The sequence below is a fragment of the Salvia miltiorrhiza genome, chromosome 7 (genome assembly GCF_028751815.1).
Source record: "Salvia miltiorrhiza cultivar Shanhuang (shh) chromosome 7, IMPLAD_Smil_shh, whole genome shotgun sequence".
Taxonomy (NCBI): domain Eukaryota; kingdom Viridiplantae; phylum Streptophyta; class Magnoliopsida; order Lamiales; family Lamiaceae; genus Salvia; species Salvia miltiorrhiza.
The window spans coordinates 23,563,205-23,588,046 of record NC_080393.1 but is presented as its reverse complement, the minus strand read 5'-3'; the positions used below and the strand labels follow the sequence as shown (position 1 = coordinate 23,588,046).

At 36.6% G+C, this 24,842-nt stretch overlaps 3 protein-coding genes across 3 annotated transcripts; 2 read left to right on the top strand and 1 right to left on the bottom strand.

Annotated features, from left to right (window-relative positions):
• Positions 1 to 369: 369 nt before the first annotated feature.
• LOC130993985 (uncharacterized) lies at positions 370 to 6,237 on the top strand. The gene is made up of 4 exons (XM_057919023.1): positions 370 to 430; positions 4,261 to 4,622; positions 5,073 to 5,716; positions 5,789 to 6,237. Exons 1-4 carry the CDS (start codon positions 370 to 372, stop codon positions 6,126 to 6,128), a joined length of 1,407 nt encoding a protein of 468 aa, XP_057775006.1. The 3' UTR covers positions 6,129 to 6,237.
• A 656-nt stretch (positions 6,238 to 6,893) lies between these two features.
• Positions 6,894 to 14,870, bottom strand: LOC130993983 (uncharacterized). The gene is made up of 8 exons (XM_057919022.1): positions 14,610 to 14,870; positions 9,887 to 10,097; positions 9,259 to 9,785; positions 8,246 to 9,178; positions 7,861 to 8,157; positions 7,681 to 7,788; positions 7,412 to 7,600; positions 6,894 to 7,328 (listed from the first exon to the last, which is right to left on the bottom strand). The coding sequence occupies exons 1-8, from the start codon at positions 14,868 to 14,870 to the stop codon at positions 6,894 to 6,896; spliced, it is 2,961 nt and encodes a 986-aa protein (XP_057775005.1).
• Positions 14,871 to 16,828: 1,958 nt separating this feature from the next.
• Positions 16,829 to 21,423, top strand: LOC130993571 (monocopper oxidase-like protein SKS1). Its single transcript, XM_057918500.1, has 9 exons — positions 16,829 to 17,331; positions 18,203 to 18,312; positions 18,423 to 18,693; positions 18,778 to 18,916; positions 19,188 to 19,554; positions 20,032 to 20,397; positions 20,482 to 20,560; positions 20,752 to 20,954; positions 21,035 to 21,423. The coding sequence occupies exons 1-9, from the start codon at positions 17,197 to 17,199 to the stop codon at positions 21,132 to 21,134; spliced, it is 1,770 nt and encodes a 589-aa protein (XP_057774483.1). The 5' UTR covers positions 16,829 to 17,196; the 3' UTR covers positions 21,135 to 21,423.
• Positions 21,424 to 24,842: the final 3,419 nt, after the last annotated feature.

Genomic DNA, 24,842 nt, shown 5'->3' with positions numbered 1-24,842 from the left:
GGTTCCTTGTCGAAGGTTTGGGGTATGGCTGCTTCACACAAAGCAATGGTGTAGGCATGGAGACTGCTTAGAAACCATCTACCAACTTCTGACAACCTGAGAAGAAGAAACATCTTGGCGAACGATGAAGAAAGCAGCTGCAATGCATGCATTCAAAATCTTGAAACGGCAAATCACACTTTTCTACATTGTCATTTGTCCAAAGACAGAGAAGATTTGGGACGGCATCTATTCATGGCTGGGTTTCAATTTTATTCGCCCACAAAGCATCGCCACACATTTCATCCAGTTCACGCAACTTGGCAAAGGAAAAAAGATGGAAAAGTTTCTAAAAGCATTGTGGAGTTGTACTTGTTGGCTTATCTGAAAATGGCGAAACGAGAGCAGATGGGAAGGCAAGACTTGGGACATCAAGAAAGCGATAATGGAGGTAAAAGCTAGGATGTGGAGTTAGAATTTTTTTTTTTGGAATTCTTGAGATAGAATCAAGTTTTTCTACTTGGTTGTATGGCGATTTATCACAATGGCTGTTGTAATTGAACATGGTACTTCTGGTACCGAAGTTTGATCTTTCATATAATTTTCTTAAAAAAAAAAAAGAACTTCAAAAATTTTGACATATTTTTTTATAGTTTGTGGATTCTATTAATTTCATGGATTATTTTAATTTTATGTAGAGTTTAGCAGATTCTGTTAGATTGATTTATCTCTATTTTCATAGACTTTATAAAGTTTTAACGAATTTTTTTGATAATTTGACAAGAAATTGATTTAGCTTTTTTTTTATATATATAGATATATAGATTAGTCAATCTTATAAATATATATTGAGAAAAAAAAGAATTTTTTTTGGCTAATGGGTCAGTTTTTTTGGCGGGAAATATATATGATTGAGAAGTGTATTTATATTTATTTACAAAAAACTGCCAACATCCCCTTTCACTGTACCATTCCAGAAACGATGGTCAATAATATTTGAGAGAAGAAAGCAAAAAAATTAAGAGAAAAAGTGCTCTTATATCTATTCACAAAAGAGCTGTCAAAATCCTCTTTCATTGCACCAATCCAAAACGATGATCAATATTTGGGAGAAAAGGAAACGAAAATAGCTGAAAAATTTGACATACCTGATATCTCTTTTAATTTTTCTTATTGACGTTGACGATGGAGAGAGAATGTCAAAATCTCTTATGTAGAGGAGATTTATGGAGGGATTATGTATTTATATTAGGGATTAGTATCCCATAGAGTCCATGATATATTAAATCCTACAAATTTTCAATATCACCAGATTTTGATGGATATTTAAGAGTCATAATTGTATTTCAACAGATTTTAAAGGAGTTTTTAATATTTGAATTGAATACCTATGGACATTTAAAATACAAAAAAAAAAATATTTTGAATAGTCCTAATCTAAACATGAAAATTGTCATTTGATATACATTCAATGGGTATGAGTGATTAGGATATTTACTATACTCATAAAAAACAAATCATAGTGATATTTTATCATGTCATTCTAATACACCATACAATTATTTATTCTTGTTGGATGAATAATGTTTTAAAGACAGTTAAAATTTATTACTCCACATTTAACTTTAAATATTAGTCATTGTACTATTAAATCAACACACATAGAGTATGCATTGCAATTTTCATATCAAGAGTCAACAACTTATAATTTTATGGAAAACTTTATTAAGTTGGTGCCAATAGCTAAGACAACTGAAATTAAATACCAAAATTGGCGGCAAGAAAAGATGAAGATGGACAAACAGTAGGTAGGGACACTATAGTGTTAATAGGGGAATCTACCCACATCTATAATATGTCTTGCAAAATTACCCACTTTGAAAGTCAAAGACCGAAAAGCAAGTTTGATGGTGATGGGTTGCTTGGTTTTTTGTGTAAAAGTTGATGATGATGGAAATTGTGTAAGAGTTGTGTAAGAAAACAGTTAAAATTGGTACAAAATGTGAGAAAATGTCAACTCACGTCACTTTCATGCATTATAAGATTAAATAGATTTGCAAATTTATAATAAATTAGGGGACGTTTGTATGTTACAAACATTGATAAGAAGGCCAAAAAAATCACAAATATGTCAATTCTTAAGAAATGTTTTTTTCTGAAACCAGTGAACCATGTATCCGCCAGTAATTCGTAGCCGGCCGCAGTAGCCGCTGAAGTTTGTTACTGGCGGCTACTATTCAGCGGCTACTATTTACTAGCGGATACTTGTGTTATTCGCTGCAAAAAAATATTTTTTTTCATAATTAACATGATTGTGAATTTTTATCCTTCGTGATCTTTTATTGTTACATATGCACCGTTATTTTTAGATTTTTATTTAATTTTACAAGGGGAAATATGAGAGATAGTGAAATATTTACAGTACAAGAAGTACACATGGATGGGAAATATGAGAGATAGTGAATTTGCCAAAATTTGGATTATAGTGGGGGTAATAACACTCACTTTATGCATGATTTGACTACACATAAAATAATAGACTTGCACATAAAATAATAAGAAATTATATACCAATTATTTTGAAATTCATATATTCGGAAATGAAATAATAGTCTATAGCCAAAAAGTAAAGTATCCGCCATTAAATTATTTTCTTTATCAGTAGCCGCTAATAAAACATATATGGCGGCTACTGGGTCTTTTGTACGATTTTCTGGCGGATACTGGGTCTGTGAGGAAGAAAATATTATTTTATGTCAAAATATGTATAATTGTTAATTTTTCAGCTTGTTATGAATGTTTAAATATAACATACGCATTACTCTTTTGTATTTGTTGTTTTTTTTTTTGTTAATTTTATAGTAAAAAATTAAAAGTACATACTGAGAAGGTGACTCTGCAAAAATTTTGGTTGTAGTGGGGCATTAATGCTAATTTTATGCATGTGTGAGGTGACATGCAATAATAGATTGAAGCCGTATTGAATGAACACTACACTTCACGTGAAACGTTTGCAAGGAATCAAGTTTAGTCCTTATAAGGCTGCATTTGTGAATGACCAAAACACAAATTGAAATACTCACCTTGAATTTAAGAAATTCAGGCATACTCTAAAGATTTGAGTGGTTTTGTGCGAGAGCAGGCAATTTGTGTTGAATTTCAGCCCGAAAAGGTGATTCTCCTGTATTGTTTGTATAAATTATAGTTTGCATGTTTAATCGTATGTTGTTTTTAACGTTGAGAGCATGTTTTACATTATTTTAATGAATTTCTTTATTATCTGACATTTAAAAGCTTTTTAGAGAAATATTAAACCTGTTTCTAATATAATTGAATGTTTTGAACAAAAAAACTAAACTATCCGCCAGAATTTCATTAGCCGCCGACAATAGCCGCCGACCCCACAAGGTCAGCGGCTACTGGTGACGGATAACAATATTCTGGCGGATACTTTATTTTTCGAGCTTATTGTGATGTTTTAAACTTTTTAAGCGTATTTTAATACTATATTTTATGTGGTTTTATAGATGGAATTCGTGAGATACATATATGTGAGATACAACGGAGTCGTCGATGGTATACACTATGTTGGCGGGGCTACGGAGGTCCTTCCCCTCTTAAATGAAACAGTTGCGAGGCTGATATACAGCATCAACAATGTGCTGACAACGCATTCGTTGAGCCCGAACTATCAATTGTATTATTTGGCGACCAATCGATTTGGAAGGGAGACGAAATGCGTAATAAGTGACGACGATGATGTGCAAGGCTTGTTGAAAACTGCAGAATATCCCATGGTGTACGTTGAGCACAACAACAACCCGGTCGGAGAAGCGTACATCCCTACTTTTGATTTTGGCCAGGCTTCGGGATACGGATATGATGAAGCACAATCTAGTCAGTATGAGACGTCGTATCATGCTCGCGAGAGCGCGCCTCCAACACAGTACTTTTCATGGGATGGGCAATTGTTGGACGAATCCGCATGGAATCTGAATGAAATGTGCGGGAGATTCAACCAGGTGCGGACGGATGAAGCCGTACAACCTGAAGACGAAGCCGAAGAACCTGATGACGATTCTGATGAAGAAGACGAAGAATACGATCCAACGAACGAGTCGGGCACAGATTCTGCCGCCTCTGAGGATTTATTAGACGATGATCTGATAGAGTTCACGGCGACCGAGCGAGCAGGTTGGATCCGACAAAGTAGAACCCGTCACGGAAATCCGACGGACTCGACCGGTGATCTATCTAATTGGATAGTTCCGTTGATTCCAGTGGACGCCACGACTTCGCTCGTTGCTCACGAGAGTGAGCTGTCCAGAGTTGCTGATTTGGGGAAGAACTCTTTTTACAACAGTAAAGAAGAATTGGTCCTTGCTGTTGGCTTCTGGAATATGAAGCAAGGGGCTGAGGCAAAAGTTGTACGCTCAGATCAGGGACGCCTCTATTACAAGTGCAAGCACTCTGATAAGTGCAAGTTCGATGTGCGTGCATCTTGTCACGGCGGAGGGATGTGGGGAGTGCATAAGTTTAAAGAGCACTCTTGCGAAGGGGAGTTGGGCATTTTGAAACGAATAAAGGCACATTCGAATGTGGTTGCAGCTTATGTGGAAAAAAGAATACGCGATGACGGAGAGGTCATTAAGCCGAAATCTATTATGTCGGAGTTGTTACGTGAATTTGGCGTCAGAATCAAATATGATGTCGCGCTGCGTGCAAGAAATCTCAGCTTAGAGAAGATATACGGTCGAATTGATGATTCGTTCCTTCTTCTGCCCAAATATTTGTATGCCCTAAGTCAAGCGAATCCAGGCACCGTGATGGATTTGGAAGTAGACGAAAACAACCGGTTCAAACATCTGTTTCTTGCTCTTGCGGCTTCCATCACACCTTTCTTCTTTTCGCTTCGGCCAGTGATTGTGGTCGACGGCACACACTTGAAGGGGAAGAACAATGGCATTTTGTTCGTCGCCGTGACAAAAGACGCAAACGAGCAAGTTTTTCCGTTGGCATTTGGTGTCGGGCCGATCGAGAATGATGAGTCATGGAAGTGGTTCCTCTCAAATGTGAGACAAACTTTTGGTCAGCCCGACAACTTACTAGTTGTCTCTGATGCGCATGTCTCCATTGCTAATGCTGTGAAGAGCGAGTTACCAAATGCTACTCACGGACTTTGCTACTACCACTTGCAGAACAAAATTAAGGGCTACGGGCAAGCTGTTGTTGAGCTTTTCCGCCAGGCTGCATACGCCTACACGGACTCAGAATTTTCACGTGCAATGTCGGCTATGGCTCAATTGAAGCCGGCGGCGTACGGGAAGTTGATGCGCGTAGGCCCTGAGAAGTGGGCACGATCACAAAGTCCGGTGACCCGTTATAGTTTTCTTACATCTAATGCTGCCGAGGCTTTGAATGCCCGTTTGTTGTGGGCCAGACGCCTTCCTATATGCTCCATGCTGGAGGCAATCAGGATGGTTCTGGAGCAGTGGTTCAATGACAGGCTTGCGTCTGCGGAAGAGAGCGATGACCTTCTTACTCCAGAGGCAAAACAGAAGATAAGTGCGGAGATCTCAAAGAGTCGTCGCTACACTGCGAAGAGGACCTCCGAGAGAAAATACAAGGTTCGTGCTGGTGATCGTCGCTTCATGGTTGACCTTCAAGCGAAGAGCTGTGAATGCAATGAATTCGACCTGGACGGCATGCCGTGTTCTCATGCGATCGCAGCCATTACGTATGCTAAATCTATTTTATTATAAAATTACAGTTATTAGATGCCTACTAAATATAATCTTTCTTTTCGCAGTGAGGCGAAAGAGCCAGTGGAAGATTACGTGGAAGCTTACTACCTGCGGAGTTCACTGGTTCAAACATACTCCGGTCCAGTAAATCACTTGCCTCCCTTAGAGCACTGGGAAATTCCGTTTGAAGTTGCAACTGATATTGTTTTGCCAAACCTTTCTCGTCGACAAGCTGGTCGACCAAGAGAATCTAGAATTCCTTCAGCTGGTGAGAGGCCGACTCAAAGGACCACAACAGCGGATGCATCAAGTAGTCTGGGAAAACGAGCACCCAAAACCTGTGGTCTATGTGGCTCGCCTGGCCACACACGTAGAGCATGCAAGGGTACGGGCTGGGAGCAGTAGTTTAATTACCTTTTATATTAAATTTCGATGGATATTGATGTTGGGAGTATTGGATACTGATTGAATATTCAGTAGAGCTAGTTCATTCCAGTAAGTGATGTTCTGAAGTTGGGAGTATTGGATACTGATTGAATAAATTTCGAAGCGGTGTCATTTGCATAATATCGATGAACTAGCAAACACCATGAAATGCTCACTATCCGCCAGTAATTAATGGTTTATCACTAGTAGCCGCCCAACAATAAACATCAGCGGCTACTGGCCGCGGATATGTATTTACTGGCGGATACTTTGATAATTAGCGGTTTTTTGATGTTTTAGAAGCTATTGTGTTGCCTGATTTGAAATATTTGAAGCAGAAAACACACGCCTTTAGTAATGACCAACATGGACATGTCTTAACAATTATGAGTTGAAATTATGAATGAGACTTTGGAGAAGTGAACAATGTTTTATATAAAAGTTTAGTTAATAGCATAAAACACCCAAAGTATGCTTTTTTATGCATTAAACTATCAAATAAGACGTTTAGCCCAAGTAGCCGCCAGAAATTAATTACCCGCCGTGATTAGCCGCTGAAATGTTTTCAAGCGGCTACTGCTTGCGGATAATTATTTACTGGCGGCTAGTTGCATTAATCATCTTATTTCATAATTTTATCTATGATGCAAGTGGAAAATCATAGAAACATACTCAAAAAGATACTGCAACCTCTAATCAAAACGTCATTTGCATAATTATCATTTAAATGTACAAATACATAAGCTATTTCGATGCGGGGATGTAAAACTCGTAGATGCTACTGCCTATCTTGCGCCTATAGTCGGCGGCGTGCCCATTGCCCCACGCAAGGCTCGGCGAGCCTGATATCAGACGCTCCACATACATGCACGCAAAAACACCGGAGCTGCATTGATCTGGCTGCTGAAACTGCTCATTCTCGTCGGCATATTGGATTGTCAACCTTCGCCATTGGAGGTTTTCCAACGGGTTGTCGACAATCGTGGTCCTTGCGAACCACTGGGACACTTCAAGCATCTTACCCAACAGGCACTGCAGCGGATATAGGGCGGCGATCACATCGAAGCGCGGCTGCGGCATGGTCTTGAACAACTGCGAATCGAAGATGTCGCAAACTCCACTCAGCAAATCCACTCGGCATGTAATGTAACGTCCACACACATGTATAGGCAAAATGAGCTGCACACGCAAATGCAATTGGTGAAGATGAAGTAAAAAATGAACTACTCCAACATATTGATACTGTAGATATATATGTGTACCGTTGTGGCATTCATCCAATCGCCATGAGTCGAAGATACCCCCTGCCCATGCACCATATACATCTTCTTGGAATGCGGTTGCCACGTAGCAAAAACTCCGTCGGAATATATAAACCGCCCTTCTGCCTTCGCGGGAAACATTTCCCGCCACGCTGACTTCAACTGCGTGAATTCATCATCGAAATATTTCTGCAGCAATTAAACATTATATTAAAAGCATATTTGATTATAATTCTGTATCCAATAATAATATTTAATTAAATGCTTACGAATAACTCTGTATCCAATACGATGGTGGTCCTCGCATCAACACCGTCTATCAAGTCATCACCCCTCATCAACCTCGATCTCATCGTCATCATGTAGCAATCAACAGCCTGCACGTACTTAAATGTTAGTAACAAGTGACCAGACTTACATGATAACAACTGATTCATAAATTAACCAACATTGGACGAGAGGTCAGTCCTCGTGTTTTGCATAGTGGTCCAAAAGCTAAACGGGAGAGGGTGTTCGCTCTCTGCCATCGACATCGTCCGGTAGTTGCCACGGTTGCCAGCTTTCATCATACGGTCAAACCCGTCAACATACTGTGAGTCGACGGGTCTCGGCACGGCGCTGTGCACGTATGGTGATCGAAGTGCAGCCGACGGGTTCCGTTCTCGGCGACTTCTGCGTGGAGCCTCCGGTGCACAAATACTGAGGGGAACAGCAGCTACTGCCTCAGAAACTGCCTCAGAAACTCCCTATAATTCACTTAAAACAACGCAAGTTAAACAATGTTGACATAATTTAAATTAAATGACTTGTAAATTTAATGCAACGACAACATACCCCTCTAAACTGCTTCCAATACTCGTGCATCTCATCTTGAGTCAGGATCGGAGCCGAAGAACGGGCCGGCTCAAAAGGGTATGCTGAACTCGTGCCCGGCTCAGCCCACGAGTAGCGTGGCCCACCATAAGAACTGGACGCCTCGAATGTGGGCATGTGGTGGACACCCATGTGCGGAGTCTGCACATGCCCAAAACTAGTCGGGCCACCAAACGGATCATGCTGCCACTGCGGGGTGTGCATGGCATCACCAGTAGTCTGTCCCACCTCTCGTGCAGGAGACTCATGTGCAGGGGATTGGTGATGCGATGGGGCCTCTGAGGATGTAGGCTGCGCCGGATCGGAGTCGGGCTGGGGCTCGCGTCTCCTGTCAGAGTGAGATCGTGGAGCAGGTCTGGGCACGTGAACATCAGTGCTATGCGAGCATCGGCAACGCATAGCATCCAACGTGTCCTCGAAATATCTCTTAATCCTCCTGAACAGGCTGTCCTCCACGGTCCTCGCTACCCGTTCCTCACTCTCGCGCATCATGTGCTGCATGCGCTGCCAATCCTCCTCGCTCCATTGTGAAGGTGCAGGAGCATCCTCGTGCCTAGGCCTCGGGGCTCTGTGACTGTGAGACCTTCGACCAGAATCAACGGGGTGATCGCCCCCAATGCTCTGATCGTGATGGCTGCTGCTCGATGAGGTGTCCACTATTTGTCCCCTCGGGCGCTTGCCAGTATCCTGTCTCATACTGCGACGCCGAGGTTGATGCTCAGGAGCATCCTCGTTGTGGTCCCCACCAGTGTAGCGCTGCCGAGGCTGCCTATGACCAAAGACTGCCGGCTCTGGTACTCGAACCCCTATCCCGGCATTGACGCCTGCCACCGATAGCCAGTAAGATGTCTTGGCCTCGTACTCATCGGGGACCATCTCCCATATCCCGTTCTCCTAGAAACAAAAAAAATGTAGTCAAACATTAATATTCATAAAATAAAATAATATTAACAAATAAACAACTAAATTATTACCGGAGACTCAAAATAACTCTGTAACCCATCCAACTTGGTCTTCACGAACGTCCACCTCCGAAATCTAGGGTAAACCCCCGCATTGCATATTGCTATGGCTGGGCCCAAATAGGGAATTTTCTCAAGACCCCAAATGAATAGGGCCCAAGAAGGACCGTAGAAGTGATACTTTTTACAATCCTGTTTGATTGTGCTGTGCTTCAACCTGTAGTTCAAGCTTCTATACGCGCACGATCCCCAAGGAAATCTGGAAAAGGCCGGCAAATCATCCACCAGCTTCCAAGTCCAGGACTGCACGGGTCGGCGCACGTCCACTCCTAATACAAATGCGTGTAGCACCAACAAGTGGGCCACACGGAGGTACAACCCGCCGTCGGTGTCAACCACTGGATTGACGGTGTCGAAATATATATCCGCCAGGTCCCGCACTGACACCGGCTGAGAGCGGCAAAATTGTCTAAATGTATGAGCCCGACTTAGATCGTGCTCAGCCTCGGGGTCAAAAGGATCATCCCCAAAGGACAATCCTGTCACGAGAGCGAAATCTCTCGGAGTAAACTCAACGTCCTCTCGTTGATGTAGAAGCAGATCTCATCATCCTCATCGTCTCTCGTGATCTTAAGATGACGAGAGACAATATGGTGCAATGCAGCATTGCACTTCTGGCCCGGCTGCCAATCCAACATCATCCCAAAGCACCCATGCCTGAACGTATTCTCCAGTGCAAAACCGCCAATTTCGTTTAGTCTCGAGACTACTGTCGATAGGTAACTAATATTGTTGTACGTACTGATCTCAACTGTTGGACGATTGATTTGCTCGGGCCTCGAATAAGGGACCTATTCAATACAAAAAATAACTCAATTTACAAAACATAATGAATTAACAAACATCAACTAATAATAATGCATAATTAACTATTAAATTACTAGAAACATAAATAAAAAAATATAGAACCACAATAAACAAGTATCCGCCAGTAATTAATTTTTTTAAGAATTAGCCGCCTGGTGTTTTCAAACCCGGCGGCTACTTCTTAAAAAGATTAATTACTGGCGGATATTAGGTAATTATGGTTCTATATGTTTTTATTAGTATGTTATAAATTTTTAAATTCTGAATAACCCAAAAAACGTTATTATTTTATGCGTAATACAGTAAAATTAACCTAATGATCTAAATAGACGATTAAATATATCTAAATATGCTTCAACTAAATAAAAATTCCAACAACACTGAAACTATACTCAAACTTGTAAGAGCACTCAACTACACTATATCTAACATATACGAAACATATAAATAAATCTAACAAATACTATATCTAAATCAAAATTCAATACTATACAAAACATATGAAAATTCGAAACATATAAATTGTAACATAAAAACATATAAATTCTAACATAATGATTCTAACATAAAAATTCACCCATATACAAAACATATAAAAATTCGAAACATACAAAACATATACTTACTTAAAAATATACAAAATTCGATACATATACAAAACATATAGATTCTTAACATATAAATATATCTAACATATACAAAACAAATAACAAGTATACTTACTTGGTTTGAAGAAGAAGCCATGGCGTGAATTGTGTAAAATATTGTGTAAATGGGCTGATTTTTTCCTTCTCTCAAGTGGAGTGCGGCTGATTTGAAGAAGAGGAACAAAACAATGGATTTTTTCCTCCAGTGGTTGATTTTTTCCTTCTCTCAAGTGCGCGGCTGCTTCTCTACTTCTTAACCCTAATTTAACATAAAATATTGTGTAAATGGGCCCTACCCAATTTATCTCTCTTATCAAAGCTTCAATTTTTTCAAACAAATCCCACAAAAGCCGTGCCCGCTCAATTCTAGCCGCCCGTGACTTAATTTGCTGCAAAGCCTATAGATTCCCACACTATAAAGCTTCACCCTTGCCGGTTGAATTGTCCAATCACAATTAAATTAGCTTTAGCTCTTCAAAATTGAAAAAAATACAACAACCATTAATTGGAACGATAATAAATAAAATTTATATATATTGTGATATAAAAAGCAGTAATAAATGACATGGTACTATTATCCGCCAGTAAAAAGTATCCGCTAGAAGTAGCCGCTTAGGGTTTCTTTCACGCGGCTAATTCTAGAGGATACGAATTACTGGCGGATAATTATATGGTAGGCTCTCTAGTATTTTGCTGTTTCATAATATATGATTATATATTTTTTTTATCCAACATTTTCTATTATTTTATGTGTTAGGCTATATTAATTCCTGTTAAATAAAATAAAATAAAAAATTCGAGACTTATTACACCACTATAATCCAAATTTGTCTAAATAGAAGCCTATTATGTATTTCTACTTCATAGAATATATTTTAAAAAAAGAAATACAAAATTAAGGTAAGTTTGTGTATAATAAAACAGTAATACGAGGATGACAAAAATTGTACTTTAAGTATATTTGGAAACAAAAAAAAAATTATGAACCTAATGTATACATTATCCGCCAGTAAAACATAGCCGCTAGCATTAGCCGCCGGGTTTTTAAACCCGGCGGCTAATGCATTCAATGGGTATGAGTGATTAGGATATTTACTATACTCATAAAAAACAAATCATAGTGATATTTTATCATGTCATTCTAATACACCATACAATTATTTATTCTTGTTGGATGAATAATGTTTTAAAGACAGTTAAAATTTATTACTCCACATTTAACTTTAAATATTAGTCATTGTACTATTAAATCAACACACATAGAGTATGCATTGCAATTTTCATATCAAGAGTCAACAACTTATAATTTTATGGAAAACTTTATTAAGTTGGTGCCAATAGCTAAGACAACTGAAATTAAATACCAAAATTGGCGGCAAGAAAAGATGAAGATGGACAAACAGTAGGTAGGGACACTATATATATATACATATGAAAGTGGATAAAACCTTTTCATATCAACGTAGGTTCGAGATGGGACCCACCGCGTGGACCCTACGGATTTCCATGTGAAAGCGTTGCAGCAAATCCGAACGTTGGAGTTGGAGGTGGAAAAGGGGGTTAGCGCGCTAGTTGACTTGACTGCCCTCGCTCACCGGCAATTGCCGGTTGCCTCCCCATTTTAGATGCAAAACTCACTAATTGTGGCCTAATTTTTCGGCGATGACTAATGTGTGAATGGCATTAGATTCAATGTCCTCCCATTTTATGTGTGTCATTATGTTTTATTTTTATATTTATTATTTTAAAAATATTTTTTATAAAAATAAAATTTAATTTTTATTTTAAAAAGGGATGAGAGGGAAATCAGCGAAAGGAACTCTCTTTAGGGTTTCAACCGATTTGTTAAGAAAACCTATTTTAGGGAATAAAATGGGAAGCCTACTAAACAAAACATGAGCCGAAAATGGAAAAAAATAAAATAAAATAGGTTTAGCCCAATTAAATTGGGTGAGATTAATTAATGATGTTAAAAATAATAAGGTGGGTCCATTTGGTAAAGATGGTAATTTTAAAAACAAGGGAGGATATATATGTCCATCAAACAGAGTAGGAAGTTAATTGATGGACAAAAATTTAGAGACAAATAGAAAGTTGAGTGGTGGACGGAGGGAGTAATTTTTTTAAAAAAGTATATACAATGAGTTTGAATTTATCAACCTATTATTAACGAATAAAAGTGAAATTAAATGATAAAAATAATTATATACCCTAATATGATGGAATAAACTCTAGTTAATAATCACAAAATTAAACTAAAGCATACAAAGTCGAAATTGAAGAAATAAAAATATAAAAAATATAAAAAATAAATAAAATTAAAAGTAAGACACGAAGTGTGACATAAAATGTGGTACACTGAATCTCTTTCCTATGTGAACGTAAAGAATTTCGAATAGAAACATCTGTTTCATAATTTAGTATATTCATATTGCTTTTAGTTTATTACTCCCTCCGTCCCAAACGAAATGTCTCATTTCTTTTCGGCACGGAGATTAAGAAATGTGTATAAAGTAGATTAAGTGGGTTGGTGGAAATTATTTAAATATTAAGTATAGAGAGAGAGTGTATTGCCAAAAAGGAAACATGACATTTCGTTTGGGACAACCCAAAAAGGAAAACATGACATTTCGTTTGGGACGGAGGGAGTACAATTTTTAATTATTTTTTATAATTTTAATTTATTTATTTTAATATAATAAAAAATAATTAACAAGAGTTCACTCATCCAGTTAGGGTTTATAAGTATTCAAATTAATAATAAATTATTGGATCAAATATTCAAAGTTAATATAAGGGCTGAAAATGGTTCCTAATTTATATTTTAAGAAGCGATATATATATATATATTAAAATTTCAATTTTTAGTAATCAATATTAATTAGAGTTCGTAATATAATAATATGTTTTTATTTTATAATAAAAAATTATAAAATAAAGAGAGTAACAGTTGTATATGATGGTACACACTAAATTATGGAACAGAGGATCTCAACCGAAAAGATTTTACAAGGAAATTTATTTATTTCAGTGGTTTTGTTTCACCCGTGTAATTAAAGGAAATGTATAATATTGGAAAGTAATGAGGAAGCTTTTAATTCTGTTAGACAACTTTTGTTTTATTTTGGAAACACTTTAAATGGCAAATTAATATAGAATTTTCTTATAATTTTAAAATGTACTAATAAACAGATAAATTAATCCAAGATGAAGTTGTAATAATAGTACCCTTTATTTATGTCAGCCTATCAATAGGGCATTTAAATTATCGTTAATTATTTCCTTGAAATATTTAAAAAAAATTATATGGGATTCGTAAGTTCGTAACACTTATTTAAAAATAAAAATCTTATATATATAATAAAATAATGTTCTCTCTCCTATATGACTATTTGAAATGTACCATCAATTTAATTTGATTAACTTAAATTAGTTAAAAAAAATAAGGGTTAATAGCCGAAAAATACATGAACTTTCACGAAATTCGCAAATTGCACATGACCTTTAAAACTAGCCTCAGAATACATCACCTTTTAATTTTGTTGCAAATTGCACATGGCGAAGATTCCGGCAACTCTTAAGTTTGACCGGCGATGACATGGACAACCACGTGGTTTTTTTACACAGTGGCAAGCCACGTGTGTAAAACAACGTCATTTTGATATTTTGAAAAATTTTCTAAAAAAAAAAAAGAAATCCTAAAATTCGGCAGCCATTCCACTGCCTTCTTCCTGCTCTAGGCGGTCCACCGCGCCGCCGTCACCATTTCCAGAATATGGCGAGCCATCACCGGTTTCCCCTTCCGATTCAAAGGCTGAGCAACATGACTCTGCCCCTTCGAAACACAACCACAACCACCGCAACATGACCGCCCTCCTCCTGGCAAATCCGGCACTCCCCCATCCCTATCAGTGGTGCATTCTCATCTTCCTCCTCATTCTCAACTGTCACCACCACTTGGTTATCTTCTGCCATTGATGATGAGGAACCCACTATTTCAGGCTTCTTTCCATTTAGCCCACATCTCATAGCCTCAGGAACCGGCTGGCTCGGCCCACCCGCCTCAGTCTTCGGCGGCTGGTTCACATTCCCCACCAAAGGTTCAGCCATTTACACCTTGTTTACACCACCACCGCCTCAAGCAACAACAATAAGCACAAAAAATCATGGATTGAACAAGTCAACAAAATCCGCCTCCCACCCTGCTAACCCAATCACACTCCACAGTTCAAAAATCAAGAATCCCCCAACCCTAAATCATCTCCTTTCCAACGATTGGGAAAGAGAAAACCCAGAAAATAGAAAAGTAAGATAATGAAAGAGAAAACAAGAAGAAAACATAAATGTGATGATGGGGAATGGCGGCAGCGAGAAGCTCGAAAGTAGCGGACCTGATCCGGCGTGGCGTCCTTGCCTTGCGAAGTAGCAGCCCTAATTTGGGGATCTAGAGTTTTTTGAAAAAAATGGCGGCGACCCATTTGCTGTCCTCGTCGGGAATCGAGGCGGCACGAGTCTAGGCGGCGAAATCGAAGCACGAAAAGGGCGGCGACATTTGCTGTCCGGCGATGGTGTGCAGGGTGCAGCGGGGTGGGTCGGCTGGGAGTGATGAGGGAGGCGTTGGAGATTTTGGTTGATTTTTCCCCTTTTTTTTCCTTTTTTTTTTATTTATACTCACTCAAAACGACGTCGTTTTGAATGTCAGTGAGTCCACGTCTGAAAATTTCGATGCCACATCAACACCGATCAAAGTGGTGGTCAACGAGTGTGCAATTTGCAACAAAATTAAAAGGTGATGTATTATGAAGCTATTTTTTAAGGTCATGTGCAATTTGCAAATTTCGTGAAAGTTCGTGTATTTTTCGGCTATTAACCCAAAAAATAATTTATATAATGACTACTTTATATATGCCACAATAATAAAAACAATATAAAGTGATTATAAATTAAGATATAAAATAACATCCCTCGAATTTTGATGGTTACAACTTACACACTAGTATATGTATTATTCAATGACAAAAAATTATAGATCTTCCAAATATTTAACAAATTATAAATTCATAACCAATCTTTTAATACTCTTACAATTTTATCTCGATCTAATTTTTTTTTGTCTTGGAGGTCAAATCTGGATGTGGAATATATACTTATATAACATATTTTATGATTATGCATATTCACTAAATATAAATAAAATATTCAGTGAACATAAATAGAATTACTAAGATATATATTGATATCGATAAAAATTTATGATTATACATGGACTTTATAACATATTATTTTTTTACTCTTAAATATTTAATTAGCATATTTATGGCTTAATTACATAATGGTATGATTGGTTAAGACCATGGAAACCCCCCCCCCCCCCCCCCCCCTCCAAAAAAAAAACCATAAAACTCAAAATATGAGTATTGCTGAGTTGAAAGAATTTTTATAGTGGATTGATAGATAATAATGATTATACATCTATCAATTTATTTGAGGGTGCATTACTTAACTCATTTGAAAATCAAATAAAAGACATTGTTTCATTAGTCATCCTACTCTAATAATATCAACAATAATTCTTATTTCAAAGGTCGAACAATAATTACTTCAAACTCATATATTGTACAACTTAAATTTTTTTATTTTCATAATATTAATAAATAATTGATTTTTAAATAATAAAACTATTTATTTAATATTTATAAAAAAATAATATCTCATATATATGACACGGATGTAAAACTAATATTCCTATTCCTATTATAATAAGATGAGAAACCATCTAAAATTTTGATGTTAGGCATTAATTACTATCGGTTCACCAATGAATACAACGAGAAACCATCATTATTCCTTTGGATACCCCTCCTAATTCAAAATCCTAATCCTAAATCCTAAATATTGAAAAAGTGCGTTGCTTTTTTATACTAAATGATAAGTTTCCGGAACATTCTTCGTTGGCATAGATTTTTGATTTTTATATTAAAATTCCGGTTAATAATGATTAGAGAAAGAAAAGAATAGAATAATAGTAATTAATTAATAAAAGAAAACCAACTGTCATGTAATGAGGCCAAGAAGAAAGGGGTAAACCAGTAACTGGTAAGAAAGACGCAAATCACGCCACCCAATTCTTGAGCGAAAAAGACAGTATTGTTTAAATCGGGCATGCCAGCATTTAGGGCGAGACGAAATCAAAGAAAATCCAGCGCACCACCCAGCCGCTCACTCTCTCTCTCTCTCCCCCCCCCCCCCCCCCCTGTTTCCGTAGTGTTCCTAGAGGAAGTTGAAACACGCTCTTTGCATTCTCTCTGTATTTCTACATTTGGTCTGTGTGAGAAAACAAACAGACGTCCAGTTTTGAGTGAGGAAGTAAACGGATTCCGTTTCCCAGTTTTTCCTGTTTCATTGCTATAGCAAGTTTCTGTTGTCCAAATCACCAATGGGGACGTTCCGGTTACTGTATTGGATCTTCTTCGGTTTGCTGATGAGAATCGGTTTTTGTGCCGACCCGTTTGCTAACTTCGAATTGGACTACTCTTACATCACTGCTTCTCCATTAGGTGTTCCTCAACAGGTGAATTCATTGGTTCATTTCGTCGTTGTGATTTTTCGCTTAGCGTTTCGAAAGTTGACGTGTTTTTTGTTGATAATAATTTTCCGATTTGTCGGGATTTTGGGAAAATGTTGGATTGAGATTCATTATACAATGTGGTTTATGCCTGCCTTCTTCTCGTTTCTGTTAGTATGCGTGTTTTATTTTAACTTCTTGCTGGATGGTTGGGGTTGGTGTGGAGTGTTTCTAATTGCCTCTGCCTTTTGAGATTTTTCTCAATTGAAGTTGAAGTTTGATTTTAAACTGCAGCGTTTATTTTTCTCTTTTTTGTTTGAGTAGTTTTCGATTTTTATCTATTGTTTTCTACAAAGGACATTATTGCTTGATAATTTCAAAAGTAGGCCATATGGACCACAGTAGATTTGAATACGAATCTGTTATAAATGGTATCTATTTAATTGTTTAGAGGCAGCATTTATTCTTCATCTCTGACTCTGGCTGCTCTTTTTAAGGATTCTTTGATTGGTTGTTTTATTTTATTTTTTGTCAGTAAGCTGTACGAGCTTGCAATGTTGATTTTGTTAGTAGGAGTGATGTACTGTTTATAATTTTTGTTTTGTTAGTAAATTTCTAGTGTGGTGGTAATGTTGCACCATTTACTTCGTTTTGTAGGTAATTGCTGTCAACGGGAAATTCCCAGGCCCTGTTATCAACGTCACAACTAATTACAAGGATTCTTTGATTGGTTGTTTTATTTTATTTTTTGTCAGTAAGCTGTACGAGCTTGCAATGTTGATTTTGTTAGTAGGAGTGATGTACTGTTTATAATTTTTGTTTTGTTAGTAAATTTCTAGTGTGGTGGTAATGTTGCACCATTTACTTCGTTTTGTAGGTAATTGCTGTCAACGGGAAATTCCCAGGCCCTGTTATCAACGTCACAACTAATTACAATGTTGTGGTAAATGTTAAGAACAAGTTAGATGAGAATCTCCTAGTCACATGGTATACTTTACCTCATTGGATTATTGTTTATATGAATATTAAACAGAATCATATTGTGTATTATCTCTTCCAACTCGTTTAAGAATGGTAGTACCTTGTCTTTCTCACAGGTCTGGGATTCAGATGCGTCGAGCTTCATGGCAGGATGGGGTTCTGGGCACAAATTGTCCCATCCCGCCAAAGTGGAACTGGACCTACCAGTTCCAGGTGAAGGATCAAATTGGTAGCTTCTTTTACTTCCCATCACTTAACATGCAGAGGGCATCGGGTGGATTTGGCTCTTTGGTTATCATGAACCGCAATATTATTTCTATTCCTTTCAATACTCCTGATGGAGATATAGTTATCATGATTGGTGATTGGTACACACAAAACCATACGGTGGGTGCTTGCCAAATTTTATTTGTTTGTTAATGCTGAGTAAAATACGGAATGTTCTGATTTTGAGCATGTGTGTGAATTCAGGCTCTAAGGAAAGCCCTTGACAGTGGAAAAGATTTAGGAATGCCGGATGGAGTTCTGATTAATGGAAAGGGACCATACAGATATAATACATCTCTTGTTCCTGATGGCATTGAGCATGAGACTATTAATGTTGATCCTGGTAAAATTTATAAACATGTCCCTGGATTTGCTGTCAATTCAATTGATTGGATCTTTTGAATTAGATTATATTGATGTAAAGTATCTCTTGTTTTTGCTTCGTTCTTTCTATCCCTCACAAAAGCAATCATACATAATGCTATTAAGAATCTTGCCCACATCCCTTTTAGGCATCACCAATTTGTTTACATGCTTCTTTGTATGATGTCATGGTAATCATAATATGAATTAACCTTGCTTTGTGTTTGACCTTCTCATTTTGGAAATTGCAGGTAAAACATATCGTATTAGGGTCCACAATGTTGGGGTGTCTACTAGCCTGAATTTTCGCATTCAGAACCATAATTTGCTTCTGGCAGAAACAGAGGGTTATTACACATCTCAGCAGAACTATACCAGCTTGGATATCCATGTTGGGCAGTCTTACTCTTTCCTGGTTACCATGGATCAGAATGCAAGCAGCGATTACTATATTGTTGCCAGTGCGAGATTTGTAAATGAGACACTCTGGCAAAGAGTTACTGGTGTTGCTGTTTTGCATTATTCAAACTCAAAAGGAAAGGCTGCTGGTCCACTTCCAGACCCTCCGAATGACGTTTATGACAAATCATATTCACTCAACCAGGCTATGTCTATAAGGTCTGTAGTTTCTGCACTTTTAGCACATTCACTTTTTGTTTTTATTTTTATATGTTTTTGTTCATCGGGTAAGTAATTAGCTAAGAGACACTGACCATGCAAATTTCCACTCACAATTAAGATTTGGAGAAACATCTTCTGACAATAGTGTGTTGTCAACACCTATATTAAGCGTTTGTGTGTCCTAGCTTTCGTTTACCTGCAATTGGGTACAATTAATTTTATTGTGAGCTTTAGGTAAATGTATGAAAGATACAATGAATTAGGACCAGTGGGTGCTTTAGCTGCTTGACGTTTCTCTTTTTTGGTGTTAACGAAAAGAAATACTAAGTTGATTTGATAATAATCGTAAATCATTTGGAGTTTAATAGTTGTAATACTCTTCTCACTGTAATTGTTTCGGCAAACTGTTCTTTTCTTCTCATCACTTGCTGTTTGTCACAAATTTTCTAATCTGTTTCCATGCTCTTACCTCAGGCAAAACATTTCTGCTAGTGGAGCTCGTCCTAATCCACAGGGTTCTTTTCACTATGGTTCAATCAACGTGACTGATGTGTATATTCTCAAGAGTCTTCCACCAGTGATGGTTAATGGGAAACTACGAGCAACATACAATGGGATATCATTTGTTAATCCTGATACCCCTATACGGCTCGCTGATGTGTACAAGGTGAAGGGAGACTATAAGCTAGATTTTCCTAACAAACCGCTGAATAGGCCAGCAATCATGGACAGATCTATCATCAATGCTACATACAAGGGATTCATAGAAATCATACTGCAGAATAACGATACAATTGTTCAGACATTTCACGCGGATGGATATTCATTTTTTGTTGTTGGGTATGGTCTCAATCTTTAGTTATAATTATTTTACAGATGAATTGTTACCCTCCTATCTATATATTGTTTGATCATTGATCTCAGGATGGGCTATGGTGATTGGACTGAAAACAATAGGGGTTCATACAACAAATGGGACGCAATATCTCGCTCTACTGTCCAGGTATGAAGTGCATGTTTTATTGTAATTTGGGCATGTAGTTGATCAATCCAATGTAGAATTACATTTTGAGTGCAATCACTTGCCATACGGCCAACCATTTGTGCACAATACAGTCTGTTGTAGCTATCAAATTTGATGCCCTTACAAGATGTTTTACTGATTTCTGGTGCTCTCTTATTTTTGATGGTCAGGTTTTTGCTGGAGGATGGACTGCAGTCTTTGTGTCGCTTGATAATGTTGGTGTCTGGAACCTTAGGACCGACAACCTCGATAGGTGGTATCTTGGCCAAGAGACTTACATGAGAATCATCAACCCTGAAGATTCTAGCAACAAAACAGAATTGCCAGTTCCTGATAATGCTCTCTTCTGTGGTGCCCTCAGCCACATGCAAAAGTGAGTAAAATTCTACACCTGCAAATTATCGCATTTGCTGATTCGTATCAACATTAATGAATATTTGATGTCCTATGCAGACCTCAGAAAGCTTCTTCAGCAACCACATTGCATGTACGACGCTTGCAGCTCTATCTTCTGCTTGCGATTATTCCTACACTATTTTCCATTTTGCGCTAAGCTTTGCAAACGATGGAAATGGATCGATCGGCGCACTTGGATGTGGTGTGGTAAATGTTGTTGTTGGAAGTGTGGACAGAATCGTTTTGTTTTCATTAATTTTTACAATCAATATTTGATATACCCCTTTGTCTTGTAAGATTAGCAATTGTCAAATTGTCCAAAGCATTTAGTGTCCTCATTTTTAGGTCATTAACATTGTCGAAGATGTACCATTCTTAAGCCCTCCCACCCTCTCTAATTCTAACTTTGTTCTTTTGGCAATTGTTATTAATTTTTTGGTGGGGCATACATTATCCAAGGGTGTGTGTGTTTTGACAATCTAACTATGTTTGATAACTCATATTTCAATTCCTCAAAAAAAAAAAAAAAAAAAAACCAAATCGTCTTTGAATGAGGTGAGTAGAATTCGTTAAGTTAAATTTTAGGCGAATGAATCAGCCTGTGAGGAATGTTGTTGACTCATCTGCAACTGCAACTGTATAAATAACTAATTTATTATTCCATATGAACTACGCCAAAACGTTGGAATGCAGGGACGGAGCCAGGAATTAAGTTCGGGGGTGCTGACTTTGAACGGGGCCTGCGAGAATTTTTTTTTGGGCATTACATAAATTTTAAGGCATTTTTTTACTAAAATACGAGCATAATAATAATAAAGAACAATATTTTCAATATATTACAATTTTTTTTTAACATTTCGTATATTTTAGACATTTTTTTATCAAAAAACAAGCATAATCTAAATAATAAACAAATTTTTTTTGGGCATTCATACATTTTCTATTAAAAGACAAGCATAATAATAATAGTATTAATAATAATGAACAATATTTTCATAGATTGTATAGTTTTAAATAACTCAATTATCTTTAAGTTAAGTATATGAGTGAATATAACAAGTAAATCAACTTTTGTATAACAAAATTATTTTATAATAGGTATAGACATATATCTATACATATCTTTGAAAATAAATTTAATATAAAAAGAAAATCTCAAAATTTGGGAGGGGCTTCAGCATGTTGGAATGTACGAATAACTTTTTGTTGAGAATATTCAAAATAGCTGAGAAATGTAGTAATGGAACGTCTATTTGTAACTGGGGTTGCTTGTTGGAAAATTTTTCTCTTTTGGGCCTAATTGCAGTATATCCCTATTTCTGACGAGTCAAATGACTCAAATCCTAAATTTGTGAAATCATTATAGAAAAAATGTGCATTTGAGCCTCAATTTGATTTGGGAGTGAAAATTCAAAATGTCCGTCACCTTAATGCTAAAATTACAATAATTAAAAAATAGAAATTAAAAATTAGAATTAAAACTATTTGTAAGCTACGTTAAATTGATTTTGTATTGAATTCCACATAGAAAAATGTATGCTTCTGTGCAATGTGTAGTGCACTATAAAAAGAGAAGTTACATTAAGTTGATTTTGTATTTGGAACTCCACATCAAAAAGTGTATGCTTTTCTATAATGTGTAATGCATTATACAAAGAAAAACTAATATTAAGTTGATTTTGTATTGAATTTCACATGACAGAGTGTAGGCTTCTATACATTATGTAGTACAGTATAAAAAGTGAAACTACATTTAGTTAAGATAAAACTGAATTTTTTCAAAAAATAAATAAATAAATAAAAAATTAAAATTGAAATCTTAAAATTTAAACAATTTGTATATTAAAAATCAATTTTTTTTATTTGGGCGTGCTTCGCATGTGCTCCTCTCTCTCTCATCCTGAGCCCCGTCCCTCCCCTTTGCAGCAGTGTTGCCAAACTCGCGCCTACTTCGCGAGTTGCGATGCAGATCTCTATAAGAATAAATGACACTTTTATCAATAATAAATGAAATCTTGCACATAAAATATGAATAAAATGACATCCGTTTCATTCTAACAGACTCGTTCTATTATTAACTACAAGATCTGCAATTTAAATGCAAAAGACATTTATAAAATGCGATTGATGAATCCTAATTAATAATTGAAAATTTGAACTAAAATAGTAGAAATAGAAAGTGAAGAAGAGAAACTGTGAAATAAGATTATAAGAAATTGATAGTGAAAGTGAGAAGTGGTTTCCCCCTCCCCATCTGCAGCGGCGGTGCATGGGCCATGCAAGGCGGAACCACCACCACCGCCTACACTTTTTCCGCTTAGAGGCCTCCCCTCCAACCCTCGTTTGCCTTCTATTTAATTCAAAATACATAATCAACTTAATGTGATCATTTAAAATCTATTTACATGATTTCAAAAGAATAAAATATATTTACATATTAGAAAGAAAGCAGATTAGTAATGCTGTCTAGAAAAGACATGAAATTATTATATAACTCCACAAAAGCATCACAAGTCATTCATTTATTTTGGAAATATAGATTTGCGGTGTGACAATATTTTGGCGCAATTTGAGGAATTGAGGCCGAACTTGTGTTTGGCCCAGTGAGCATGTGCAATCCCACTGGAAACATTTACTCAAGGCTATTACTATTAGTCTAATAATTAGTAGCTTTTTTTTTTCTTAGAGAAAATTAGTATTACTATCCATAAATCCTAAACTTAATTAAAATAAAATTGTCGTGTTTGCAAGACGAATCCATGAAAGTTTTCTCAAATGACCAACTTTAATTGAACTTTATGCAATAATTAATCTAGAAACACTCAAAATGTAATTTTGATTTGTTAGGAGTAATATAAATTATTGCTTCAATTGGTTTTGAATTGAATAGACACACAATCTTAAAAAACATATTGGAGTGTAATTGTATTAATTTAATTCAAATTATAATTTAATAACACAATAATCATGAAAAGTTTTAAATAACTTTAAGTGAATTAGCTTTAGAGCATCACAACAGATCTCTCAAAAGTAATCATAACTTTAAATTTGTACTAAAATAATAAAAAGTGAGATAAAATGATCATCCAACAGATCACCTATATTAAGTTGGGCCCACAAAAAAAATGTACACCCCCTCAAATTTAATCCTAAATTTACACCCCCTTAAATCTAATCCTAAATTTATAAATAGATAATGAAAAATAGGAGAGCTACTGCATGTAATTGTAAAATAGGGGTTAAAAATAATTTAGGGAAGACTTTAGGAGTATTTTTAGGAGTAAAATTTTGAGAGATTTGTTGTGGATACTCGAAGTTATAAAGTACTACATCTAAAGTGGCACGTGCGTACCTATAAAATCATTAAATTAATTTAAATACATATTTGGGCAAATAGCCTCAAAATCCATGAAATTTCTCGCGATTCTCATTTTTCCCTTGACCTTAGAATCTCGCGTATAAATCCATGAACTTGTATCCGATTAGTAATTTTCTCATAAAATTTAAAATTCCCCCAAAATAATGCTTAAGCTAATTTTTTCGGCGACTAGAACGACTGCGTTTCAGTTAACCATTAAACATCGTCGTAATTGTTTTTGGGGATTAAATCAAAATCAACTCAAATCCCTCTTCAAATTAGGGTTCTTCACGGAGAAATCTGAAAATTTGAATTCATTAAACAAATTGACCACTAATTTTAGGTCCCAATTCACACTAAGTAAAGAATTTCCGTTGAATTTTCTTTAAATTTGCCAGAAATTAGGGCACAAACTTATTCTACAACAAGGACTTCGTCCGCGTCTCCATGGCCACTGGCGCCTTCGTGTTCCCCACAACGACAGCGGCACCCCCACCTCCGCTGCCT